The sequence below is a fragment of the Trichosurus vulpecula genome, chromosome 7, assembly GCF_011100635.1.
Source record: "Trichosurus vulpecula isolate mTriVul1 chromosome 7, mTriVul1.pri, whole genome shotgun sequence".
NCBI classification, from domain to species: Eukaryota; Metazoa; Chordata; class Mammalia; order Diprotodontia; family Phalangeridae; genus Trichosurus; species Trichosurus vulpecula.
The window spans coordinates 263185054-263207318 of NC_050579.1; the positions used below are offsets into that span (position 1 = coordinate 263185054).

General features: G+C 41.9%; 1 protein-coding gene across 6 annotated transcripts in view; it reads left to right on the top strand.

Moving 5' to 3' along the window:
- ZCWPW1 (zinc finger CW-type and PWWP domain containing 1) overlaps positions 1-20824 on the top strand; it is a 42592-nt gene extending 21768 nt beyond the window's left edge. For 3 of the 6 annotated variants that reach the window (XM_036767507.1, XM_036767506.1, XM_036767508.1), the window contains exons 7-17: positions 6970-7101; positions 7964-8080; positions 12302-12422; positions 13010-13085; positions 13615-13719; positions 14490-14573; positions 15131-15209; positions 15609-15679; positions 19186-19246; positions 19767-19877; positions 20329-20824. In XM_036767507.1, the coding sequence (XP_036623402.1) occupies positions 6970-7101; positions 7964-8080; positions 12302-12422; positions 13010-13085; positions 13615-13719; positions 14490-14573; positions 15131-15209; positions 15609-15679; positions 19186-19246; positions 19767-19877; positions 20329-20651 (1280 nt within the window). In that variant the 3' untranslated portion in view covers positions 20652-20824. The remainder of the gene's footprint in view (positions 1-6969; positions 7102-7963; positions 8081-12301; positions 12423-13009; positions 13086-13614; positions 13720-14489; positions 14574-15130; positions 15210-15608; positions 15680-19185; positions 19247-19766; positions 19878-20328) is intronic. The other 3 variants (XM_036767510.1, XM_036767511.1, XM_036767509.1) reach the window with 2 other exon arrangements.
- The last annotated feature ends 1441 nt before the right edge of the window (positions 20825-22265 follow it).

Genomic DNA, 22265 nt, shown 5'->3' on the forward strand with positions numbered 1-22265 from the left:
GGATCCCTCTCTTATCTTCCCACTCTCATTAATCTAAATACCCTTCTATGCCCTGCCTTATCCTATTCCCTTACCCTCCCCTCTAAAAATCCCTCTTATCCTCTCTCCCCTCCATAGCTTTTCATTTCTTTCTGAATTTAGAAGACTTTTTTATCCTTTACATATACCCATTCCCGATGAGAGTAGGTTTCCAGAACGGTATGCCAGCCCTCCTCCCCCATCTAATATCTCTGCATCAGTTCTTCCTCTCACACCTGATTTATGTATGGCAATCACTCTTTTTACCTTTCCCTAAACGATTTTACTTTTCAGCATCACATCATACTCAGGTCTACCCCATACCTTTCTTTCGAGCTACCCAATCACTAATAACAATCTTAGATATACATTTTACATTTCCTCATATAAAAAGTAAACAATCTGTCTGTATTGAGGCCCTTGTAATTAGTCTTTGATAATATTTTTCTTGGATCTTTTATGTCAAATATTCTATTAAATCCAGGTTTGTTAGTTTTTTTTTAAATCCTGAAAGTCTGACAATTCATTAAAATGTCCAATTTTTTTCCATTCAGTATTATGCTTATTTTTGCTGGGTATATTTTTGGCTGCAACCCCAATTCTTTTGTTCTTTGTTATATAGTATTCCAAGACTTATGGACTTTTAATGTCGCCACTGCTAGGTCTTGTGTGATTCTAACTGTGGCACTGCCATGTTTAAATTGTTTTTTCTTTGTTGCTCCATAATATTTTCTCCTTGAGCTAGGGGTTTCAGAATTTGACTATGATATACCTGTAGGTTTTCCTCATAGGATCTCTTTCCAGTGGTGATTGGTGGATTTTTTCTATTTCTACTTTCCCTTTTTGTTCTATCACCTCAGGACAATTTTCTTTAATCATTTCTTGTATTATTATGTCAAGATTCCTTTTATGATCATAGCTTTCAGGTAGAGCAATTATTCTTATGTTTTTTCTTCTTGGCCTCTTCTCCATATGAGTTGTTTTTCTTATGAGATGTTCCATATTCTCTAATATTTTTTCATTTTTTGTATTTTGTTTTATTATTTCTTGGTCTCATTACTTAGCTGGTATCCTCTTGCCCAATTCTAATTTTCAAGGAGTCAATTTCTTCTTTAAAATACTTTTCTACTTGTTGACTTTTTCATAATGTTCTTGTTTTTCTTGGATTGTTCTTATTTTTAAAAAAAAAATTTTTACCTCAATCTTCCTCATTTGATTTTTAAAGTCTTTTTTAAGTTCTTCTATGAATTCTTTTTGGTCAGGTGACCATTTGATGTTACTCTTGGGGCAGGAGAGGCTTTTTTTGCTTCAGTGTCCTCCTCTGAAGATGAACCCCGGGTTTATCTATTCCCATAGTATCTTTCTGCTATTGGATTCTTTGCCCTTCATCTGCTCATTTTTTTTATCTGTAGCAGCTTATTTTTTATAATCACTTCTAGTTCTTGGGTATGGAGGATAGTGCCTCTGGCCTTACATCCTTCTCCAGTTCGTCCCTCTGGCCTGGAACCGAAACCAAGAACTCTGCCCTCCTGTAAGTGCCCACAGCCAGTGGCATCCCTGCCCCACTCCTTTTGCACTCCCCAGATGTGTGCCGGTTCCTTCTCCTCCAGCGCCTCGGCAGCACAGCAGGGCCTGGTGTTCCTTATCAGCAGAGGTTCCCTCGATCTTTCCCAGCTAAGGTGCCGACTCCCCACGCTGTCCAAGTGGTGAAAGTTCCTCTGGCTGGGGCTGAGGCTACATTCCAACCCAGGTAGGCCCAGGGTTCACTGCTTGCTGTTTCAGAGGAACTAGCCTGGAGATGTTTACTCTTCACGGGGACCAAATGTCTCCTGACATTTTTTTTTAAATCTTCTCCAGTTGTCCCAGCAGGACCACTGTTCTACCCCAACTCTTGTTTATTTTCACCCGCTCTGTGTTCACCCGGAGGCACTATTTTATCTTGTTTGTGGGGGAAATCTGGAGAGCTTGGAGTTTTTCTGAGAATCCTTCATAACTTTTTATATCTAAGTCCTGTATCCACTTGGGGCTTATCTTGGTATATGTTGTGAACTTAATTTCCGTACAGCTTTCCCAACAGTTTGGTTTTTTTGTTTTGTTTTTGTTTTTTAATCAAATAGTCTTTCCCTTAGTTGTTGGAATCTTTGGGTTTATCAAGTACTAGGCTAGTGTGCTTATTTGCTTCTGTGTGTTTTGTAGCTTAATCTGTTCCACTGATTGACTTCCCTTATTTTTCAAACTAGTACCAAATCATTTTAAGATTACTGCTTTGCATCAGTTTGAGATCTGATACTGATAGACTGATAGTTACTTTTCTTTTCCACTTATTTTTCATTACTCCCCTTAAGATTCTTGGTCTTTTTGTTACTTGGTATGAATTTTGTTATTTTATAAGACATTCTTTGAGGAATTAGATTGGCATTGAATAAACTAATTAAATTAACTAATTATTTTTATCATATTGGCTTGATCTAACCATGGACAACAAATATATCTGCAATTATTTAGGACTGTCTGTATTTCTGCAAAAGGGTTTTTTTGGTAGTCCTTAGATAAATCTTGGAAGGTACACTCCCAAATATTTTGTAATTTTTGTAGTTATTTTGAATGGAATTTCTCTTTCAAGTATTTTACTGTGTTTTGTTGCTTGTAAATTGAAATGCTGATGGTTTATATGGATTTATTTTATATCCTATAATTTTGCTGAAGCTATTCTTTCCATTATTTTTAGATGATTTTCCTAGGGTTCTTTGAGTATACCATCAAATATGTCATCTATAAAATGAAATGATTTTGTTTTCCCTTTATTTGTGTTTGCCCCCTCAATTTCCTTTTCTTATTGCTATAACTAGATTTCTAGCACTAAATTAAATAGTGGTAATGGACATTCTTGCTTGACCTCTGATTTTATTGGAAAGACCTTTAACTTTGTCCCATTATATAATGTTTGTCCATTATACATAATGTTATACGGATAAATACTATTTACTATACTAAGGAAAGGTTCACTTATTTCTGTAATTTCTAGAATTTTAATAGAAATCAGAGCTAGATTTTGTCAAAAGCCTTTTCAGCATCTATTGATATAATTACATGGTTTTTATTATGTATGTTATTAACATGTGTTTTATATCTCTAATCTTCTGTATTTTGAACCAACTCTGCATTCCTGGTATAAACCCAGGAACCTGGCCATAGTGTAAAACCTTTCTAATATGTTGTTTTAGCCTACTTGCTAATACTGTATTTGCAGTTTTTGCATCTGCATAAACAAAATTCACCTAGGATAAAATACAAAGCAGTCAAATGGGGGAAAACCATTGTATCAAATTTCTCTGATAAAGGTTTGGTTTAAAAAGTGACAGGTATGGATATATGTAACCAAAAGTGATATTCCAATAGATAAGTGGTCAAACAGTATGAATAGTTCTTCCTTTCCTTCCAGTCCTCCTTCATACTTCGCCCGCCAACATTCAAGATCATTTTGCTTGTGATTATTCCTTTACCTTTCTTGTTCTCCTTCTTAGGTCCCTTCTTTACCACCCCTTCTTTGTCTGTTTCTTCTCCAGTTTCCCTCATGAGTTTCTATACTGCAATTGGTGTGTCTGACCAATTGTATTCAGTCTTTTTTATCTGATTCAGATGAAAGTGAGGTTCATAGGAGGCCCATTTTCCCCCACCCCTTCCTCCTTGGCTGTATACGTTTCATCTTATGGCTCAACTATGCAGTAGTGATTTCCTTCCTCTTCTTCTTTTCCTTTCCTGCGTAGTCCTTTTTATCTCTCCTTCCTATTTTTGTCTTCTCCTAAGACCATTAAAGTAAAATAGAACCACCCTCTACGACTTTAGTCTTTCTCTGTGATCCTTTAGGGGCAGCTAAGTGGTGCAGTAGATAGAGCACTTGGCCTAGAGTCAGGAAGCTCTGAATTCAAATCTGGCCCCAGACACTTCCTAGCTGTGTGACCCTGAGCAAGTCAGTCAACCCCTCCTCACCTGTAAAATGGGAACACACTGGAGAAGAAAATGACAAACCACTTTTTGCCCAGAAATCCCCATGGACAAGTCCAGGGGTCACGTGGAGTGAGATACAACTGAGACTGAACAACAGTGACCCTTAAAGATAACAGGGCTCTAAAAAGACATTTCTTATCCCTCTACTAATAGGTAAACAATTCATTCTCACGTATTCCCTCTCAGTTAAACAAATATGTTTGCCTGTCTTTGTTTCTCTTGGCGCCTGCATTTGTTTCCAAATCTCTGTGTATTCAGTTTTGGCCTTTTCATCAGGATTGCATAGAAAGCCTCTATTCCATTAGAGGACCATTTCCCCCTCTATGTAGGATTATACTTTTTTAAAAAAAATTATTTATTTTTAGTTTTCAGCATTCACTTCCATAAGATTTTGAGTTCCACATTTTCTCTCCCTCCCTATCCTTCCCCCACCTCATGCTGGCATGCAGTCTGATATAGGGTCTACATTAATATTACTATTTCTTAGATTTTTTTCTTTTCTTTTCTTTTCTTTCATTTTTACAATTTTTTTTGGTTTTATGTTGCTATTTCTTGTATTCTGTCATTGTTTTCTGTCTGGCCCACTGTGATTTTCAGAGCATTTAATTCTTTTTTTTTAAGTTTATTTATTTTTAACTTTCAACATTCACTTCCATAAGTTTTAAATTTTCTCCCCCTTTGTCCCCTCCCCCTCCCCAACACAGCATGCAATCTGATATAGGCTCTACATATACATTCCTATTAAACATATTTTCCGGGGCAGCTAGGTGGCACAGTGCGTAGAGCACCAGCCCTGGGGTCAGGAAGACCTGAGTTCAAATCCGACCTCAGACACTTGACATATGTACTAGCTGTGTGATCTTGGGCAAGTCACTTAACCCCGATTGCCCTGCTTTCCCCCCTCCAAAAAAAGCAAAAGAAAAAAAAACATTTTCATATTAGTAATGTTTATAGAATGAATGGGGATAACTATGACAAAGAAAAACATAAAACAAAAACAAAAAAAGAAAATAATCAGCTTTGATCTGCATTCAAACTCCATATTTCTTTTTCCGGATGTGGGTGGCATGTTCCATCAGGAGTCTTTTGGAATTGTTTTATGTGCTTGCCTTGCTGAGAAGAGCTGTCTATCAAAGCCAGTCATCACACAATGTGGCTGTTACTGTGTCCAGTGTTCTCCTGGTTCTGCTCACTTCACTCAGCATCAGTTCATATAAATCTTTCCAGGTTTTTCTGAAGTCCACATGCTCATCATTTCTTTGTTTTGTTTTGTTTTGTTTTGTTTTGGGGGTGGGGGGAAGCAGGGCAATTGGGGTCAAGTGACTTGCCCAAGGTCACACAGCTAGTGTGTCAAGTGTCTGAGGCCAGATATAAACTCAGGTCCTCTGCTCCTCATTTCTTATAGCACAATAGTATTCCATTACATTCATATACCACAACTTGTTCAGCCATTCCCCAATGGATGGCATCCCCTCAATTTCTAGTTCTTGGCCACCACAAAGAGAGCTGCTCTAAATATTTTTGTACATGTGGGTCCTTTTCCCATTTTTATGATCTCTTTGGGATACAGCCCTAGAAGTGGCATTGCTCAGTCAAAGGGTGTGCACATTTTTTATAGCCCTTTGGGCATTGTTCCAAATTGCTCTCCAGAATGGTTGGATCAGATCACAACTCCACCATCAATGAATCAGTGTTCCAACTTTCCCACATCCTCTCCAACATTTATCATTTTCCTGCTTTGCCATGTTAGCCAATCTGATAGGTGTGACGCAGTACCTCAGAGTTGTTTTGATTTGCATTTCTCTAGTCAATAGTGATTTAGAGCATTTTTTCATATGACTGGGTAGTTTTAATTTCTTCCTCCGAAAACTAGAGCATTCAATTCTTAAGTGAGATCTTTTGTCATATGTTCTAAGATGACCTTTTTTTGGCCGTTGTTTCTTTCTCTCTGTGCCCAGAGTTTTTTGTTTGTTTGTTTTTCCTCCCTGAGGCTTTACCTAGACTTGATGTGGTATTGCTGTCATATTCAGGGTTTACTCTCCTGTGTATCTCTCATACCAAGGTATTTCCTTATGGCGGTCGGAGAGTTTTTCCTGTTTTGTGCGTAGAGGCGGGGGGAGGGGGCTGCTCCTGCTTGTCAAACTTAGGAATAAACAGTGTTGTCAGGGTTTGAAGGGTCCTGAGTATAGTGGGCCAGACTACCCTCCTCCTTCAAGGCATTCTGGAGCCTTGCCTAGGAGTGCTCTCTTGTCAAAGAACTTGTTGGTCCTGCTGTCAGGCTCAGCTTGAAATCTCTACTCTTGGTGCAGAGTTCAGGGCTTATTCCTATGCTGGGTTTCCTCTGTAAAATGGGGATAGTATGAGCACAAAAATTCATTTAGTGTAATGAATATAGGACTACTTTGGAGTCAGGAAGGCCTGGATTCAAGTCCTGCAGTCACGTAATTATGAAAAAGTCAGTTAGGTTCTCAGTATCTCCAGTTAACTCTCTAAGAGTAATGTAAGTAATAAAGGAGTCGTAGTTTCTTTATTAGAGGAGAGTTTTCACACTAGAAGTTCCTCACACTGATGAAATTACAGATGTAGAAAAAAGGATATTACAGCTGTTGCACTGCCTACATCACGGCTAGAGGAATGCAGCCCCCCCCCAAACTTATAGTTTATTTTCTTATATCTAATTCTATGTGGTATATGGTATGAGTTGATTGTGTAAATGTATTTTCACTATGTTGTTATCCAGTTTTCCAAATATTTTAAAAAATAAGTATTCTCTCAGTGTTTTTGTGTGCTAGTTTGCTATACACTAATCTTTTATATGCATTTGATTCTGTTTCCAGGATTTGCATTATGATCTAATCATAATTTCTTTTCCACCTGACTTTTAAATTTTTTTAAAGGAACTTCCAACTTTATTTTCTCTGTTTTGTTTTGTTATCTTCCCAGAAAATGAGAAACCTGAGTTAACCAAAAGTGGTTATAAGCACAGACGGAAGGGCCAACCAAGGAAAATAGTGCAAGGCTACACCCAGATCAGTGATGAGGACGAAGCTGGGGGAGAATGGACAAGCAGTTTCAGTGAGTTTGGACATAGGAAATTTAAATAAATTGAGTATGAAAGGAGGGAGACAAGAAGTTGGAAGAGAGGAGATAGAATCCGTGGGAAACTCAATGAGGATTGAATTGCATAGTTCTCCCTCTGTCCCTCCTAGTATCTTTTCAACTCAGTTCAACAAGGGAAAGAGAAAGGATGGCTTCAGTGAGTCGCAAACTAGTGAAGGTGAGAACTTAAAAAGAATTTACCAGTGCTAAGATATCAAGCCACGCTGAGGCTCTGGAGAAGGGGCCGAGAAGTCTTCTTCTTTACGGAGCTCTTAACAGTAGAGAGACTTGTTTTTATTGGAGAAAGGGGTTGAACGTTATTTGACAGCAGAAGAGAACTGGAGCACCTTGAGAGTAGGGACTGTTTGAGGCAGCTAGGTGGTGCAATGAGTAGAGCACCGGCCCAGGAGTCAGGAGGACCTCAGACACTTGACACACTTACTAGCTGTGTGACCTTGGGCAAGTCACTTAATTCCAATTGCCCTGCCTTCCCCCTCGCAAAAAAAAGAATAGAGTAGGGACTGTTTGATTTCTATCTCTGTGTCTCTAACACCTAGCGTAGTGCCCAGCTAGCACATAGAGGATAGAGGCTTGGTGATTGATTGACTATGGTGACGCCATAGAAACTGGTTTGGCCTGGGAATCCCAAAATCTGTGTTCTTGGACCATCTTTGCCACTGATAACTCTGTGACCTTGGAGATTCACTAGACTCCTTTTTCTTATGTGAAAAATGAAGAGCTCTAGCTCTGACCATGGGATGGTTCTATGGCTTCCAGAGAAACCAGGCAGGAAAGGGAATATTTCTGAGAGTTTCATTTTACTTATGTCTGGTTTTAGGTCAGTGTGTAGCCTGGGCGCAGTGCTCCTACCCCACCTGTGAAAAGTGGAGACGACTACATGAGAACATTGACCCCTCAGCCCTGCCGGATGACTGGTCATGTAGTCAAAATACAGGTAAAACAAAAAGAAAGATTTGTTTTCTTCCTTACATATGCCCTGTTGATGTGTTCAACTGTTCAGGCAGAATAAATGTAACCTTAAAGGCTGTTTCTTTCTTTCTTTCTTTCTTTCTTTCTTTCTTTCTTTCTGGCAGGGCAATTGGGGTTAAGTGACTTGCCCAAGGTCGCACAGCTAGTACATGTGTCAAGTGTCTGCTCCACTCACTGTGCCACCTACCTACCCCCAGGCTATTTTTCAACAAAGCATTTCCCATTCATATGTTAAAGATTACATAAGATTTATTAATTGATGACACATAGAAATAACTTTGTTCTATATGATTCTCAATGCCAAATGAACTCATACAAAGGAGTTTGCCATTGTCATCTCAGCTTGGTTCAACAAATATTTAGTGCTTATCATGTTGAAGGCACTATGGTAGGTGTTGGGACAAAAATGAAATGATTCCAGCCCTCACAGATCTTACATTCTACATATATACAGATAAGATTGGGGAGAGAGGGTGAGATGATTTTCCTACAGGATTATGAGGTTAAACTAAGTGTAGATGTAATCCCTTTATCCCTTTAAGAAGTTGAAAGATTCCTTGATAGAAATGAAAGGTACAACTGCCATTGACTTATTGAAAATTGGTCGCACCTTTAATGGCCCTTAAAAATTGTGCCCTGCTAGCTTTGCAGTCAGTCCAGACAAAAGCCAGCAGCCAAAGAAGATTCTGGATCCTAAAAGGGAATTACTTTTCACCTGGGGGGGGCGAGGTGGGAGTTTTTCTTCCTTTTGCCTCCCTTTACCCCCACCTTGGCCATGGCGTCATTTAGGCAAGCTGCTCACTCCACAGAACACAGTGCCTCCAGAAGGGAACAGAGAGAGGCCTTCTCTGGCAGCAGAGAAGAGCCGAGTAGGGTAATGAGACCACTAGAAGTCAAAGATTTTGTGGTCCTTTTGAATCCTAAGCATGTGTGGCCTCGGCTGCTTGTGTTCCCTCTAAATTTGTGCTTATTCTTCCTCAGACATTGGGTGTGTTTGTGGGAGAGTATGTCCCAAGTTTATGGAGGGAATGTCTACCGTTCGTCTTATGTCATCTTAGTAAAATATCTCTTCATTGAGCTAATGATATCAATGGGCAAATTACTGAAGGTAAGGTCACAGCTAGCAGCTCAATCTTAGGAGTGCAGATCCACACACGGTGCCCTTAAACCCCCTCTTAGAAGGGAGCCCAGAAGGAACGCAGCATAAGTAAATACCAAGTAACCTGAGAATGACATTACTAGCAGAAGGAGGAGAGAGAATTAGGGAAGGTTTGATTAGGATAATTGGATCATAGATGTAGAACTGGGCAAGGACTACCTCTGAGAAGGGAAGGAGCCTGCCCAGGATCACACAGGTAATAAGTATCAGAGGCAGAATTTAAATCCAGGACCTCTGGGATCTGAGCCTTAAAGAAAGATTAAGTGTAAGAAGCAAAGATAAGCAAAGAGTGGGTTCTGCCTATGGGAGACAACCTGGGTGAATACAGAGGATAAGATGGAATGTCTGTTTTGAGAAATAGTCCTTCTTTGCCTGGAATGTAGAGTGTGTGTGAAGGGGAGTAATGTGCGATAAGTGTCAGAATCGTGCTGTTGAGGACTTTAGATGTGAGGCTCAGGAGCTTGTATTTTATACTAGAGGCAGCCATGGATTTTGAGTAAAGCAGTGAAGTCTTTAGTGCCTTTGGAGGAATATTTTGGCAGCTGTATAGATGAATTGGAAGAGAAAAAAATGGAAGTAGGGGAACGAATTAGGAAGTTACTAAAGTAATCAAAGTGAGGGCTGTTAAAGGACTTGAACTATGGTGACAGTTGAGTGGAGAGGAGAACCAGCAAGTCTTGGCAACTGAAAGGATTTGGGCAGTGGCTGGGGAGAGGAAAGAGTCCATGATTTCAGGGTTAGAAATCTGGGTGTCTTGGAGGATGGTGATGACCTTAATGGAAATAGGGCGCTTTGAAGTAAGGCAGGTTTAGAAGGAAAGATAATCAATTACGTTTTGGACATGTTGAATTTAAAATATTAATGAGTGGAGATATCATACTTGCAGACTATTGCTTAAGAGAGAGATTAGGGCAGTAGATGGATGGATGGATGGATGGATGGATGGATGGATGGATGGATAGATAGATAGAAGCAAAGAAAGAAAGGAAGAAATTCTTAATCTAGAGCAGCAGTTCTCAAAGGGGCAGCCAGGTGATGGTGGTAGACAGAATGCCAGGCCTCAGGAAGACTCATCTTCCTGAGTTCAAATCCAGCCTCAGACACTTACTAGTTGTGTGATCCTGGGCATATCAGTTAACCCTGTTTGCCTCAGTTTCCTCATCTGTAAAGTAAGCTAGAGAAAGAAATGGCAAACCATTCCAGTATCTTTGCCAAGAAAATCCCAAATGGTGTCACAAAGAGTCGTACACGACTGAAAAATGACAAAACAACAGCAGATCTCAGACTTTTTGGTGCCAGGATTCCTTTACACCTCAAAATGATCGAGGCGTCCCCCACCACTGTCAAGAGCTTTCGTGAGTTATATCAATATTTGCCGTATTAGAAATTAAAATATCTTAGTATGAAATTGTTTTTACCTAATGACCCCTGGGTGTCTCCAGACACACTTGAAAAACCTAAAGATAAGTGAACCAATGGAGGCAGATGAAGTCACCAAGGGAAGCGCTGTAATGAAAAAAAAAGAAGGCACCCAGGATGGCCTTGTGGGGAGGAAGGAGATAGAAAAAAAAGATCGAGAACTGCTGATCAGACAAGTCAGAGAAGAATTGAAACTGGGCATTGTTATGGTAGCTCTCTAGTGCAGTGGGAAGAGAGAGTGATCTGCCATGTGAAGAGCTGCAGATAGGTGAAGGAGAACAGAGGCCATCGTTTTGGCAATTAAGGAATCTTGGTAACTTAAGAAAAAGTAGCTTCAGAAAAGTGGTCAGATGTCAGATTGCCAGATACTTCGTCCAGTTCTCCTTTCTCATCTCTGCCTCCTGACTTCCTCCAAGTGTCAGCTAAAATCCTACCCTCTACCGGAAGCCTTTCCTTATCCCCCTTCATTCTAAGGCCTTCCTTCCACTGATTATCTACAACTTTTCCTGTATACAGCTTGTTTTGTATATAGTTGTTTGCATATTGTCTCTCCTGTTAGATTGTGAATTCCTTGAGGGCAAAAACTGTCTTTTACCTTTCTTTACATCCCCAGCCCTTAGCACAGTGCCTGGCACTTAGAAGGTGCTTAATAAACAGTTACTGACTGACTGACTAGAGTTTGTCAGTGAAAGGCAAAAGCTGGAGATGGCGAGGCTATATAAGAGTTTTTTAAAGAATGGGGGAAACCCGGGTATGTTTGTAGTAGGCCTTCAGGAAAGAACCAGTGATTAAGACAAATTTAAGTTGAGAAAGAGAAAGGGTCTGTCAGTGCTAAAGGAAAAAAACACACACCACAGGCAGAGGCCTAACCCCTTCTCTACCCCTTTTTGAAGTCACACCCCATCACCTGGAGGGCTGCGTTTAACAGGCTGCCAACTGGAAACCACCTCTTTTTCTGCCAAGGGTGATACCTTGAATCTTCAGCTCTTCTGGCTGAGCAGCAAATCAGGTGACTCAGTGGATGAGTCATATACGACTGGAAGCTGGCCCTGCACTGAAGTAAGCAGAAAATGTCTGCATATGCTTGGGCAAGGTCCCATTAAGTACAGAATAGCTGGGACACCAGCTGTCATCTCAACTGAGGGAAAGGAAAGAAGAAATGGGCTGAAGCTAGAGTTTAGATCAGACAGTAGGAGGATTCCTTCATGGTGAAAATCGTTTGATATTAGGGAAAGCGATAGAGGGATGTTTCACACACTTAAGACCCTTTAAAAGGGAATGATTTATTCATCTGGTATTGGTTCTGTGGGCTTATTTAGGTACAGCATGAAGGCTGGAATGACTGACTGCTCAGGGAGAATTTTTTCTGGCAAAGTTCTCCCCAAGGAATGGGATATAGAAATGTTTGTAGAGTCTCTTTAAATTGAGAGAATGGAAAGGAGTAGGAGTACTCTCTGGCTGGCATTTTTCCTCCATGTCCTTATCCCAAGTGCCTCCTTTTTCCCACTTCCTATGTGAGGGTACCGGCCCCTTCTTTCCTTTGACAGAATTCAGATGTGAACATCCTAGGTTCTTTTTCTACCTCATCCTCCTTGTTCCTCTTCACAGATCTGCAGTTTAACCATTGTGATGCTCCTGAGGAGAGCTGGTCAGGGGGTGAGAATGATGTGGTCTATGCTTCCTACATCCCAGGATCCATCATCTGGGCCAAGCAGTATGGTTACCCCTGGTAGGAAATAGTGGGATATTCTGAGCTTACAGGAGTGGGGGAAGGAAGAGTAAATGGGGGTTCTTTACGATGGAGATAGAATGTGTAGAAGGAGACTATAGCGGAATTTTAAGGCAATAAAAAGGATGGAGATCTGAGATGGGAGGCTGTTTCTGTGTTACCCATGTTCCTGACAGGGGAAACAGAAGAGACCTTGAAAAGGAATGTAGAGGGTGGTCCTCAAGGCATAATTTCTAATTTTGAAGGGCAGGAGACCTCCAAACTGAAAATAAGGACAGAAAGGGTATATCATTCTTTGGAAACGTGCTCACACTGGAGAGCTCAAACCCTTCATTCTGAGTTGCATGAGGACCTGTTAGAGTGCCTGGGGAAGCATTGAAGAGTCTAAAATTCTCCATACATTGTCCCCATCTCCTACCAGCCATTCGCATTCATTGGCTGTGCTACAGAAGGGAGCTGAGGAAGAGGATGTCACGAAGGCTCTTGTTGGAAAAAATCTGGTTTAGGAATATGTTGTTATGAGTGAGTTTGGGCTCAGTTCATGCAGTGCCCTAATTCTCCTCCCACTACCCATCTCTATTGTGCAGGTGGCCCGGAATGGTAGAATTAGATCCTGATCTGAGAGAGTATTTCCTCTTTGCTTCTCAACAAGATGTCCTGCCTGTGAGTTTGATCTTGCCTCACAACTTTTTTCTTTCTGGACTGTGGGGATCAGATCCCCATAGAGCATTTGACTAGAAAAAAAAGTGCTTTCCTTAGGACTTAAAGACCTTCCTGCAAAGACAGATGTATGTAAATAGGTATAGGATCATACCTAGTTAAGGGACATAAGCAGAAACACATACATAGAGTTGTCTGCTGATGGAGACAAACACACAGGGGTTTGTATAGAAATAGATACAATGTCCCTTATCATCCCATGATTTTAATCATAAATTTAATAATTTAATAAATAAATACATGCAGAACAGAAACTCTAAGAGCAGAATGAGAGAGAAGTATAAGAAAATAGAAAGGAAAGGCATTAGATTTCATAAAGAATTCCCTTAAGAGGTAGGGTGAGGCTCAGGTAGTATAAAAAACCAGGTATCTGCTTCCCAAACTCTCTTCCCTGCCCCAGTTTTTATAGGCTAAGAGAATAGAAGTAGGGGAAGGACATAGGGCTTTATCAGGAGCATCTCTCTGATTCCAGTCCAAATACCATGTGACGTTTTTTGGGGAAACTGCTTCTCGAGCCTGGATCCCTTCCAACATGTTGAAGAACTTCCAGGAGCTGTCCCTGGAACAGGTTGAACCGGTGAGGAGCTCTCAGGAGTCAAGGGTAGAGGGAACCTCCTACTCCACCATATCCCTTCAGTATCCTTGGGCTTCTTTGTGGTCTCCTGGGAGAAGTTTGTTTTGAGATATGGAGAGGGACAAGCCCCAGTTTGAGATTGCCTGTGAAAACCTCTGCTCTCAGTGTAAGCCTACATCAGGCCAGCAAGCCTTCATTCCCTTTAAGGTCCCCACATGTGATTGTATAGAGCTGAAAGAAACTTAGAAGTCATCCAAAAGGACTAAGTGACCTGCCCTACATCACATAAGTAGTAAATTACAGAGCTGGGAAGTCCTCTGACTTAAAATCCAGACCTCTTAATACAACTGAAATAACTTCAGCAGGAGTGTGGGTGAAGGTCAGTACTGCCCAGTGCCAGCTAGAGTTAGACCAGTTCTGAAGGTGAGAATGGACTCTGGGAAATCAGGTATCTGGGCCTAAAGGAAACCAGAGCACAGAACTAAAATTTGTGGAATCAGCTCAGCCTCACCCAACACGCTTGTCTAGATCAAGCTTCCCTCATATCGGTCTGAGAATGTCTAAGGGAAACTCCCCATTTGTGGCCTGAAAATACTGCTGGGTGTAGGGGACTCTCAGCCTGGGAAAATGGGAAGCAAGGATAGCTTAGCATAACTAGGAGGCCTTTGTAGATTTTAGAGGCTTAGCATGTTGGAAATATCCCAGGATTCACTCCTCTTGTCCTTACCAATAAATGTAGCCAGCCCTTAATATTTAACCTTTTGACATTCCAGAAAAAGATCAGGAACAAAGACTGTAGCCAGAAGCTGACAGCGGCCCTAGTGATGGCCCAAGAGGCCCAGCGGATCAGTATTCAGGTGGAAGAATGTTCAGACCCCTTGGATCCCTCCTCAGTTACCCCCTCCCCCTGGAGAAGATCAGGCTCTGTCCTCTCCCACACCATAGTCATGATCTGAAGACTTGTTACCCTCTTCCTCAATGATATACCCTACCCTGTTTAATCTCATTCCTTCCCCTGCCTCTTAGTCCCTCCTGTGCTAAGAAAACCCCCAGCTCCTTTCCAGCCTCAAATTTCACACTTTCGAGGTCTAACCTTGCTCCCTCTTGCTGTAATTTCAGCTGTCTGCCTTAGGTTGCTCTACCAGTAGTTATTTCATCTCCCTCGGAAGTCACAGATAAAATATTAAAGTGAACCCATAATTAAGGCAAATCCATTACAAATTGAACCAAAATAGATGAAAAACCTAAGCAAAGCCTCCAAAATCCAAATCCAGAAAGACCAAAGTTGCAGAAGAACTCTAGAAGCTGGTTGCAGAGGGGAGAGTAGCCACCTTTCCAGGGGCAGCTAATGGTCTTGTTTTTCCTATCCCTGTTTCCATCTCTTCTCTCCCCCCCCCCCCCACCCTTTTTGTAGGATCGAGTTAGCTTGTATGGTTTCCACATCCGCTATAAGGAGGGTGCAGCAGAGTCTAGCAGCAGTGACGACGGAGAAGGTAGTGACAGCTGGCAGAGAAGAGAAGAAGTCCGGGGAGGGAATAAGGAGAGAAGGCTGGGGTGGGGGTGGGAGAATATGGGATATCTCTTGGAGGAGTGAAGCTGTCTTCTGCCTTTTTGTCTTCCTTCAGCTGCTTTAGTTTAGGGCTCTTTGCATAGGGAGGCACCAGCTTAATAAATGAGACGGATAGGAAGGAATAGAGAATAGAAGAAAGAAGGGGAGGAGACAGGGGAATCAAGTTGGTGATTAGATTTATGAAGAAGGAAGAGCACAGGTCTAGAATTTTGTGTATTTCATGATGTAACACAGAAGTAAAGGGAGGTGGAAGAAGCTATGCCCACTGGGCTGAGCTTTTAAAACATGATTATTTGAAGTGTCCTTCTCTTACCTCTTCCAGACTTCCAAGAGGCTAAAAAGCCTGAAGGGGCTGGAAGCTCAAATTCTTGTATTTCAAAGGAAGAAAACAAGGTAGGAACTGCCTTACAAATTGGTCTAAATGTAGATCTCAGGGTTTCCTCTCAGTATACTCTCAAGGGTAACCCTATTAAATTCAAAAAAATTATAGTGCTATCTGATCAGTATGTGCCCTTTGTTCATCTTGTTCTTGCTACAGAGTATCCCACACAGGTCCATCTTCTAACCTTAAAGATCTCCGGATAAGAAATGTCCACTTTTTTACTCATTTGGTTATTCATTTCTAAGTTGGTTCCTAAGCGGGGTGACCATGTCCAGGTTCCAGACACTCTATAGTTCTAAATTCCTAAAATTCTAACTCATGAGCCCCAACCATTTATCCTTGATAATCAACCAGTTGCCCTACTTGGCTCAAAGGAAAGCATTGGCGAAGATGACATAGCAGAAACATCAGCATCGGAACATCCCCCCGTATACCACAGACACTTAACAGCATCGTGGGAAGGTCGAGTACACATGTAGAGTGCACAAGTAGAAATGTACACATGCAGGGAACCACGCGGCCAAGGTGACTCACACCTCTGGTACTGTGAGCCTCGATGTCCTCTCCTTTCTGTGTTGTCTGTCTGGCTGTAGTGTCTTTACTGGACATGTCACTCATCTGAGCTCCTTGGGCCTGTTCCTTTCTGTAGCTTAACCCCTAGCGGCATCCCCAGGTCTTCTGCTTAGACTGACTTAACATACTCCCTGTTGGGTTTGGCATCTCCTATGGACAGGTGGCTCCACTCAAGATGCCATGACTTGCGGGAGTCTAATTTCCCCTCAAAAGCAAGGAAATTCACCTCTAAAGGGCTGGCTTCTTCTTCTGTAGCTAGCTGGCTCTTTCCTGGGTCCACAGAGCTTACTATCAGAGTCGTCTCCTGCTTCAACTAACTTCTTATATTGAATGTGACTGTGTAAGTGTCTGTGTGAGTGTGTGTGTCTTGCTTTTTAAAGGGCCACTGGTGAGTAGCCAGCCCTTCAGACAGCTGGTGGCCGGCTGCTCTAGGATTCCATCAAGCATAACTGGAGAACCATATGCCTCCTAAAAGGGTAACAAAATGCAAACCCTTTTGTATCGTAAGGTCTTAACAGTTCTTTTCTGTTACCTGCCCTGTCTCTTTTGTAGATTCATCAGCTAGGCTAGAAGAAAATTAATTGCTCAGGGATTCCTTGAACAATTTCCCTCGATATATTAAAATTTGGAAATTCTTTCTTGAATCTAACTTTAGTCCCACATGTTATTTCCTTTGCTCGTATCCCTAGTGAATGTAGAGAATATCAGTCACTCCTCCCTCTTCCACCCACATAGGAAATTTTAAGACTTTTATAGTAGTGACAGTTGGTATTTACTCACTGGTTTCCTTTGGCTTCTTTCTCTTTTCCAGGCAAACTAATTCAACAAAGTCAGTTGAATTCAGTAAACATTTACTAAGCGACTGTTACTACATGTTAACATGTGAGGTGTCATGCTGCATGCTGAGGATGCAAAGATAACTACCACAAAGGCCCTGATCTTAATTTAATAGTAGGGAAAGACATGTGCACAAAAATCTGATGTTACAAATAATCTTGTGCAATACGGGTAAAGGAAAGGTCCAGCATCCTACGAATAATAGAAGCTTTCTATTTGAGGCGCTATAGGAAGATCAAAGAGGACAGGACAGAGGAAGAAGAGATCATGTTCATTGTCAGGGTTGGGTTAGGGTTAGGGAAGGCATTTTGGAGGAGATGGAACCTGACTTGGATATTGAAGAAAAAAACGGACTTTAATAGATAGAGGAGATGGAGGGAGAAAGGGCATGGGAGAGGAGCATGAATAAAAGTCCAGAGAGGACTGGGAATAGGGGATAGAGAGGAGTTCTGTTTAACTAGAACATAAATTATGTTAAAGTAGTATAAGGTAAGGATGGAAAGGTAGGTTGGAGCAAGGCTGGGGAGTGTCTGGAATACCAGGATCAGTAGTAGGCAAATGGGGCATCACTTGGGGGTTTTGAGTAGAGATGTAATATCAGAATGGCACATTAGTAACATCTTGGGGGCAGTGATATGGAGAATGGATTGGAGAAGGGAAGAATTTCAGGCAGGAAGACATATTAGGAAGCTATTCTGAAAGTTTAGATGACTTGAGGTCTAGGGTGGTTACTGTTGGGGGAGAAAAGGGACAGCTGTGAGAGATTTTTTGGAGGTAGAATCAATAGGACTTGGCAATTGTGTGAATATATAAGTTGAGGGAAGGAGAAGGATCAAAGATGATTCCAAGATTATGAGCTTGGGTGACTCAGAAGATGGTGATGCTAATGACATAGAGAATTTAGGGGAGACAGGTTTGAGGGACAAGATAAATTTAGTATTGGACATGCTGACTTAGAGGTGCTGGCATCCATGTGGACATACCCAGGAGCAGGGGTGTGCTGCAGCCAAGAAACAATTGTCCAGTTTTCAGTGGGAGAATTTACATCTCTGATAACAGCAAATGATACAAAACAGGGCTTGGTTCATGGTTTGTTGATTGTCTAGACTTAAAGTGGTGGAGAAAACATTAATAGCACAGTTTAAATTTAAAAGTGTGTCATGTGCACTTGTTTTTAGGAGAACCAGTTGCCGAACATTTATCAGCATACCTTTGATTAGCAGTCAGTTAGAAATACTAGAGCCTAGTGGAAAGCTGAAGGCCATCTAGATTTCAGAGTTCTCTCTATAGATACGATTGAAGTTTTGGGAATGGATAAGATCACGGGGTGGGGGGGGGGAAGTTCGAGGAGAAAAAAACAAAAGGATTAAGGATAACTTGGGGGGTATCCGTGATTAGGGATTGAGATGAAGATGAGCCATCGAAAGAAATAAGAAGAGAACTGTGAAAGCTTGGCATCACAGGCTGTGGGAGGAGGGCTGTCTATCAAGGAGAGGGTGGTCTGTAATGGCAGGTGCTTCAGGAAGTTCAGAAAGGATAATTAGGAAAAAAAGGTTTGATTTATTGATAGAAGGAGAATTCTGATAAGAAGGGTATCGGTGACTTTGGAGAGAACAGTTATTAGAGAGGTGAGAGTAGAAGCAAGAATATAAGGAATTAGGAGGATTTAAAGTGATGAGTACAGGGTAATAGAGCAGAGATAGCAAGTGAAGAATTTGGGTGCTGAAAGGGACTAATTTTAAGGTCTCGCATTTGTAAATTTAATTTCCCAACTCTTTAATCATACTTAATGCTTAAGTCATTAATCATAATCTATATCCTTTCTAATTCTGCACTTTCTGTCAATCTTCCCCCATATTCATCACTTAATGGACCTCAGTTTCCTCATGTGTAAGAGGTTGGCCTAGATGGTCTCTTAAGTTCCTTTCTAGCTCTAGGTGTATGATTCTATGATCTTAACGTGAAGCCGTTAATTATCTAAGGCTGAGTATATTGAGAAGATTACCACATCTCCCCTTTTCCATCAGCCACTTTGGAGTGTCTCATTTCATCAAAAATATAATGTTAACTCTTAGTTTCTTTCTCACCTTTTATCTCCCTCCCCCAGGAACCCTGTTCAGCTAATTACAATCCCACAAACACCTCCAAGGAGACACTCAAACTAAAAGGTGAGAGGCCAGCTGGAAATAAAACATGCCTTTGGGTCAGCAAGGGAGCCCCAGACGGGATGGAGGCAGAAACGGTAAAGGGATGCCCAGGTAGGAAGGAGCCCTGGTGTCCCCTCTTCCTCTTCTAGCTTTCTGCATTCCAATCCTAATCACTGCCTCAGCTCTAGAGCCTAGAATTGAAATAGCAGGATTGGAAGACAAAGAACTAGAAAGCCTCACAGGGAAGAAGATGGGAACACGAAGAGCCCTTCTTACCTTTGCATCTTATTGTGAAAATTTAGGCTGAAATAAGGCTAAATAAGACTTCCTGGAGGAGGCAGGCTTTGAGAAGATATGGGAAGAGAAGCGAGGAGGGTGTGGGTGGAAAAGACCTAAGTGGGCCGAGGTGAAGGTACAGTAGCTGGATCAGAAGAAGGGAGTGTGCGTAGCACAGCTGAACCTGAGCCTCCAGCACCTTCCCAGCCTCCCTCGGAGACAAATGCAATCAATCTGTTTGTTGTCTGGGGCGGGGGCACAATAGATGAGCAAGCTGAGACCCCTAAAAGGAAGAGAAATAAGAAGTCCCCTTCACAAGACACCGCCTCAGTGGAGAGCAAAAGAAGCAGTGGGAATTCAGAACCTGACCAGCCAGGTATGAACTGAGACCTGGAGAAAATGTACACAAAGGTAGCAGGAGGAGCTGGGCATCTCCACTGTCTTTACTACCAGGGCAAATGCTCCCCAGATTTCTTCTGGTGGAGAAAATGATTCATAACTGAACTCTACCCTCCTATTTAGTATTAATTTAGCATTAATTTAACTTTTAATTCCTTTAAAGAGATGGCAGTGCTGCAAAGGGGAGGGACTAAAATTTTAATAGAGGAGGAAACATCTCTTAAGTGACAGTGCCTAGTAGTGTATGTCCTTGCACATAGTAAGCGTTGAATGAATATTTGATTGATCAAGGCACCAGAGAATGAGGGAAGCTAGGTCATCTTCCCTGGAAATCAGTGTGACAGGAATCCAGTATACAATGAATTTGACCCAGAAAAAGGTGATTACAGACACAGCATTCTCTCACCCTTACTTCCTTTTCCGTTTAGGCCTTAAGAAAAAATTTACAGCTCCTCAAAGAAAGACCACAGTGACCAAACTGCCTGGGAGAGGAGGAGATAGAGCTCCCCAAAACCAGTCCCCACCAACCCAGAGTCCAACTTGGCCCCTGGTGGAGGCAGGAGAAAAGAGTGATCCCCAGGGGTCACTGGCACTGATGTCCGGGAGCCCTCTCCCTGAGAATAAGGCCTCCAGTGACCTGAACCTAGAACAGCCCATGGAAGAAGTTAAAGAAGGGATTAACCAAAAGGGGGAGCAACAGGCTCCCATGGAAGAGGAGGAGGAGATCTCTTTGGTTGTATCTGAGGAATAGTTGTGTGTAACTTCATCTCTTGGTCTTCCCTCCCTGCTCAGCAGCTCCCTAACTCTTTTTCAGTGGGTTGGAGGTGAAGCGAAATCCTCTAGCAGATGTTATTGAAAAGTTTGAATTTGTTAATGTTGTTTGAGCTCAGATTTGAGCAATAATAAAGCAAGTTACTGATTTAACTGGTCTGGTCTTATCTGTGACATTTGGCTTCTTATTTCCGTTCATTTGCCCCACCCCATCCTGATTTTTGGTGAAAGGCCCACGTGAGCACCGGTGGTGATGGATGGCAAGAGATCCAAATCTTGTGACAAATAGTCAGAAAAGTCTAAAGGATCCTCTCGATGAGATCAGGCTCGCTAGGACGTGAACCTGGTCTGTGTGAGTGGAGAGCTGGGTGGGGTCCGTTAGTAGAGCGGATGATTCCCATCCAGGCCGTGGGTCATACACTTAATTTTCCTTTTTCCTGTTGCAGTCTCCATAACTGGATGCTTGATTGTGGCCTCAGACCCATCTTTCTTCCCTCGGTTGCTATAGGGAATGATGATGTAAATATTTATAATAGGCAACAGCGAGGTATTAAAAGTATACGTAAAGAAGACTACCTAGTGCCAGATTAGAGGGGTCTATTTAAGCCCTCCAAGTTCTCGTTCTTTAGCCTTAACTTGACCCATGGTCCTCTAGGCCAGAGCCCCATGCCATTTCCTGCTACTTGTAACTCCTGGAAAGAGTGGGATCATGTCTGGAATTGTTGTTCGGCCATGTCTTGCTTTTTGTGACCAGGGGCTTTTCTTGGCAAAGACACTGGAGTGGTTTGCCATTTCCTTCTCCAGTAGGTCTCCATTTTACAGACGAGGAACTGAGGCAAATAGGGTTTAAGCGACTTGCGCAGGGTCATATAGGTAGTAAGTGTCAGAGGTTGGATTTGAACTCCTATCTTCCCAAGTCCAGGCCCATGCCCTATTCACTGCACCACTTAGCTGCCCCTGCTTTGACATAGTGGTCTCCAAAAGTTTTTGATCGTGCACCCCATCAGTTAAAAAAATGACCCCTTACAAGTGCTGTTATAGGTGTATAACACTGGATGGGGGTGGAACTTAACCTCTCAAGTCTCACCTCTACCTCCCCTTCCTTTCTGTTCTAGTTGGTTGGAGAGTTAATTAGCCACTTAACCCCATTAACAACACTTTTAGTTTGGGGGCAACATAATGACCCTCAAGTCCATTTGGTCCCTTTTTCTGATATTTTATGAAATTTTTATCAGATGAAAAATTATTAATAGAATGTTGCGTGAGTTCTCTCTTCCACTGCCAGTAAGTTAGCCCAGGAGACCAACAGGAAAAACTGCAGTTTATTCCCCTAGAGTGAGACACGCCCCTCTAGAATACGATGACCATGAGTGTGTGTGATAACTGGGCAGACGACATTTACATATTCCCCTCCCCAAAGCTACTGGAGCCAAAGACAGGAACAAAAGGGAAGATTGTTTCTTACTGAGAAGATTGATCTTTAGATAGGTAGATATACTTCTGAAAACAGAAGAGGGTGTTTATCACTTGTTACAAAGGAAGGAATGTGTCCTTGTTAGCAGAGCCATTCATACTCTCTGCCCAAAGACGACAA